Genomic DNA, 4,772 nt, shown 5'->3' with positions numbered 1-4,772 from the left:
TTATAGAGCTACGAGGAAGCTGTTACAGCCGGAGGCCAGGGGAACAGCAGCAGGAGCAGCTAGTGGTCCCTTGAGCTGTGTCAGGCGGGTCACCGGATGGCCCCACATGTAGCGTGTGGGCCCCCAGCCCCCCCAGCAACCCGGTAGCAACCCTGCTAGCCCCACCTCACCTGCACCTCAGCACCCAAGCTCCTTCAGCTACAATGAAAAAGAAGCTCCGGCAGCTGCACTTGGCGACTTTGCACCTGAGGGGCCGCAGGGGACATGCAACAACACAGTGTGTGAACGGTCTGAGGGGTTTAGGAACTGAGGTGGTGAGGCGCGGCAGCGAGCGGGGCAATAGCGAGAATGAGGGGGGGATGTTACCCGGGAGGAGGTCGGCTACTGCTATTGCTGCTACCGCTGTTGCTGTTACTGTGAACAAGGCAGCCTGGGAATGCTGGAAGGTTGGCCCCTGTATTCGGAATGACCTTCAACACCAAGTGGGCGTGGGGACCCGTCGAAAGCCTCCCGACCACCACACCGCTGCGAGGGGCGCGGCGGGTCGAGCGGCACCACCTCCCATCAGCTGGAAATCCTCCTCCATTCGTCGGGGGCTGCAGCCCGGCGTTGATGAAAAGGAGTCGCCCACTGAGGGTAGCTAGGGGCCTTCATCTGCATCTGCTCTCATCTGTCGCGAACACAAAGTCTGTGCTTTCGCTCGACCGCATGCAATCCCCCCACCTGCTACCCCCACCCCAGGGCCCATAACCACCCCCTGAACGACCGCAGTGATGTCTCATCACTGAGACGTCTTTCCCCTAAGACCCCTCCGGGGAAGGGGTCGCCCAGACGTTCGCCAGGTCGCGGGTCCATCCACCACACACGGCCCCAGGGGCACCAGTTCAGAGCGCACCCTTCCTCAGGCGCTGAAACATCTCGCTGTAACGCTTACATGCCGTCATATGTGCCGTCAAATGAACACCGAGGTCATCACCACATGAGGTGTTCAGGATGGGCAGCGGTCTATCAGTCAGCGATGTGGCCGCTGTGTCGTACACATGCTTCTTCCACTAGGTTTGGAGCTAGCTGGCTTGTGTTCAGACGCCACCAGATTTGGACGAGAAATGAGCAGCAGAGGACACTCGCACAGTCCCCGTGAAGGCTGAGCACTGTGCTGCGCTGCGTAGGTTTGGTGCTACTGGCGCCGCACCTGGAGGCGGCTTGGGAGCTGGCGGGGTCGTGTTCTCTGAGCCGGTGGCCGCACAGACACCGCGACTCGCTGCGCACTGGCACGCACTCCCGCTGGCAGGTGCCGCACACCCAGGCGAATGCCTCCACCTGGCGGGTGGGTAGCGGCGGGGTGGGGCCCGGGGGAGCTGCGGAGGGGGGCTCCGCCGCGACTGAGGGCCCCGGTGCGGGTTCTGCCGCCTCCGGGAGGTTTGCTACTGGCGGGTTGGAACGGGGGGTTGCATAGCGGGTCGGTTTGTGGATTTACTTGTGCGGCCGCCGTAATGCTCAACCCAGTTGCTGGTGCAGGTTTGGGGACCAGGAGAGTACACGGGATAAAATGAATGTGGCCTTGGGCCAGGGGGCCAAGCCAGCCAAGCAGACATGCACCATGAGGATATGGCTCCATTGTGGAGGATTTTTGAGATGGCAGCAGCGGGATGAATTCATGCATGCACATGCTTGCTCCTCAGCTGGCACGTGAAGGGTGAGGAGGCACGGGAAGGGTGAGGAGGCAGGAACGATATGCGCGTCGCCTCGTTACCTGAGGGGAGGGATGTTAGAGAAACACTGCGATCTATACCCTAAGATTTCCTAGTAACCCACCTGAGGACTTTGATTCATCTGAAGCTATGAGCCCCGTCCTAGTCCCGGGAGATGCACCGGTCTCGGGAGTTGAAGTTGACGCAGCTTGCTGTCTCCTTGCCTTTAAACTTGCGAGAGCATTTGCTTTTGACGTGCTCATGGCTAATGCTAGCTTAGACAGCGACGGGGCTTTTAGTTACGGTCAGCTGCTCAATTTTAAGAACCGGCAAATAAGGAAATACAAAGCTTAAGGATTGCAGCCTTATCATACAACTCCAAATTGAGTTATTCATCACGAACCAAGTAGATCAACGCACATGCTGCCTGTGACACTTTGAAATGTATACTGTGTCGACTACGCTTTTACAATAGCTGTGTTTCCAATCAGCCAAACTTGTCCACATAAGACGTAGGTGTATGGTAGTCGCATGACATCTGTTGCTTTGCCCACATGTCGAAAGCAGACGCTTACGTAGAGTGCCGTACTGTCGTGCGCTTCGAAGGCATCGTGGCTAGCACTGTTCAGCTCACACCGCACCCATGCCAACGCCAGTGCCCAGACAGATGACATATAACACAATCTGTTCACATACATATCTCTGCATGCATATTTACCCTCGCCTGAATCGCTGTGTGCCTGGCCGCCGCGAGCGACGCCGCCGCCGCTGTTGCCGCATTTGGCGGCACTCGAATGACAAGTGGGAAGGAAGTGACTCGACGTGTCTCGATGGACAGGTAGAGAAGAGGACGCCAGCTCCGCCGGCGGCTGCATCACCAGAGGCGAAGCCGTCGCCAACGCCAACTCCACCTCCGCCCACACATATGTCACAACACCTGTCATTGATGCCGCTGCACCTGCCGCAGCCGCCACACCGGCCGCCACCGCCACACTCGCCAGCGTCACCGCCACCGCCACTACCGTCACCGCAGCCACACCCGCCGCCAACGCCACACCCGCCAACGCCAACTCCAACGCTTCCAAGACAGCTGCCACCACACCCGTCATCAATGCCACGGCGCCTCCCGCAGCCGCCACACCCGCCGCCAACGCCATACCCACCACCGTCGCCGCCACCACATTTACCGCCACCGCAGCCACACCCGCCGCCAACGCCACACCCGCCAACGACAACTCCAACGCCGTCAAGGCAATTGCAAGCACTCCCGTCACCGATGCCATTGCACCTGCCGCAGCCGCCACACCCGCCGCCAACGCCATACCCACAACCGTCGCCGCCACCACAATGACCGCCACCGCAGCCACACCCGCCGCCAACACCACACCCGCCAACGCCAACTCCAACGCCGCCAGGCAAATGCCACCACACACGTCACCAATGCCACCGCACCTCCCGCAGCCGCCACACCCACCGCCACCGCCACACCCGCCATCGTCGCCGCCACCACAATTACCGCCACCGCAGCCACACCCGCCGCCAACGCCACACCCGCTTACGCCAACTCCAACGCCCCAGTCAAATGCCACCACACCCGTCACCAATGCGACCGCACCTCCCGCAGCCGCCACACCCACCGCCACCGCCACACCCGCCATCGTCGCCGCCACCGTCACCGCCACCGTCACAACCATAGCCACCACCTCCACCGCAGCCACACCCGCCGCCAACGCCACACCCGCTTACGCCAACTCCAACGCCGCCAGTCAAATGCCACCACACCCGTCACCAATGCCACCGCACCTCCCGCAGCCGCCACACCCACCACCAACGCCACACCCGCCACCGGCACCGGCACCGCTGCCTCCTCAACCGCTACCACCGCCATCGCAGACACACCCGCCGCCAACGCCACACCTTCCGACACCGCAGCGACACCTGCCGCAGCCGCCACAACTGCCACAACCTACGCAACCGCAACACCCGCCAACGCCAATGCCAAATCGTAAGCCAACGCATCCATCACCGGCGCCGCCACAACCGTCACCCCCGCACCGTCGGCACTCGAAGGACATGTGGGAGGATGAGGATGGATGGACAGGTGGAGAAGAGGACGCCAGCTCCGCCGGCGGCTGCATCACCAGAGGCGACGCCGCCGCCGCTGTTGCCGCATTTGGCGGCACTCGAATGACAAGTGGGAAGGAAGTGACTCGACGTGTCTCGATGGACAGGTGAAAAAGAGGACGACAGCTCCGCCGGCGGCTGCATCACCAGAGGCGACGCCGCCGCCGTTGTTGCCGCATTTGGCGGCACTCGAATGACAAGTGGGAAGGAAGTGACTCGACGTGTCTCGATGGACAGGTGGAGAAGAGGACGACAGCTCCGCCGGCGGCTGCATCACCAGAGGCGACGCCGCCGCCGCTGTTGCCGCATTTGGCGGCACTCGAATGACAAGTGGGAAGGAAGTGACTCGAAGTGACTCGATGGACAGGTGAAGAAGAGGACGCCAGCTCCGCCGGCGGCTGCATCACCAGAGGCGACGCCGCCGCCGCTGTTGCCGCATTTGGCGGCACTCGAATGACAAGTGGGAAGGAAGTGACTCGACGTGTCTCGATGGACAGGTGAAGAAGAGGACGCCAGCTCCGCCGGCGGCTGCATCACCAGAGGCGACGCCGCCGCCGCTGTTGCCGCATTTGGCGGCACTCGAATGACAAGTGGGAAGGAAGTGACTCGAAGTGACTCGATGGACAGGTGAAGAAGAGGACGCCAGCTCCGCCGGCGGCTGCATCACCAGAGGCGACGCCGCCGCCGCTGTTGCCGCATTTGGCGGCACTCGAATGACAAGTGGGAAGGAAGTGACTCGACGTGTCTCGATGGACAGGTGGAGAAGAGGACGCCAGCTCCGCCGGCGGCTGCATCACCAGAAGCGACGCCGCCGCCGCTGTTGCCGCATTTGGCGGCACTCGAATGACAAGTGGGAAGGAAGTGACTCGAAGTGACTCGATGGACAGGTGAAGAAGAGGACGACAGCTCCGCCGGCGGCTGCATCACCAGAGGCGACGCCGCCGCCGTTGTTGCCGC

At 61.9% G+C, this 4,772-nt stretch overlaps 1 protein-coding gene across 1 annotated transcript; it reads right to left on the bottom strand.

The window, feature by feature from the left end:
* VOLCADRAFT_100185 (uncharacterized protein) lies at window positions 1-4,733 on the bottom strand (the record flags this gene model as incomplete). The annotated part of the gene is made up of 7 exons (XM_002958812.1): window positions 1-19; window positions 171-245; window positions 1,193-1,320; window positions 2,267-3,394; window positions 3,517-3,657; window positions 3,747-4,083; window positions 4,353-4,733. Coding segments are annotated over 7 exons (2,208 nt in total), but the record flags the coding sequence as incomplete, so codon positions are not given.
* Between the last annotated feature and the right edge of the window lie 39 nt (window positions 4,734-4,772).

The sequence above is a fragment of the Volvox carteri genome (assembly GCF_000143455.1).
Source record: "Volvox carteri f. nagariensis unplaced genomic scaffold VOLCAscaffold_108, whole genome shotgun sequence".
Lineage (NCBI taxonomy): Eukaryota > Viridiplantae > Chlorophyta > Chlorophyceae > Chlamydomonadales > Volvocaceae > Volvox > Volvox carteri.
This window is presented reverse-complemented; position numbering and strand designations above follow the sequence as displayed.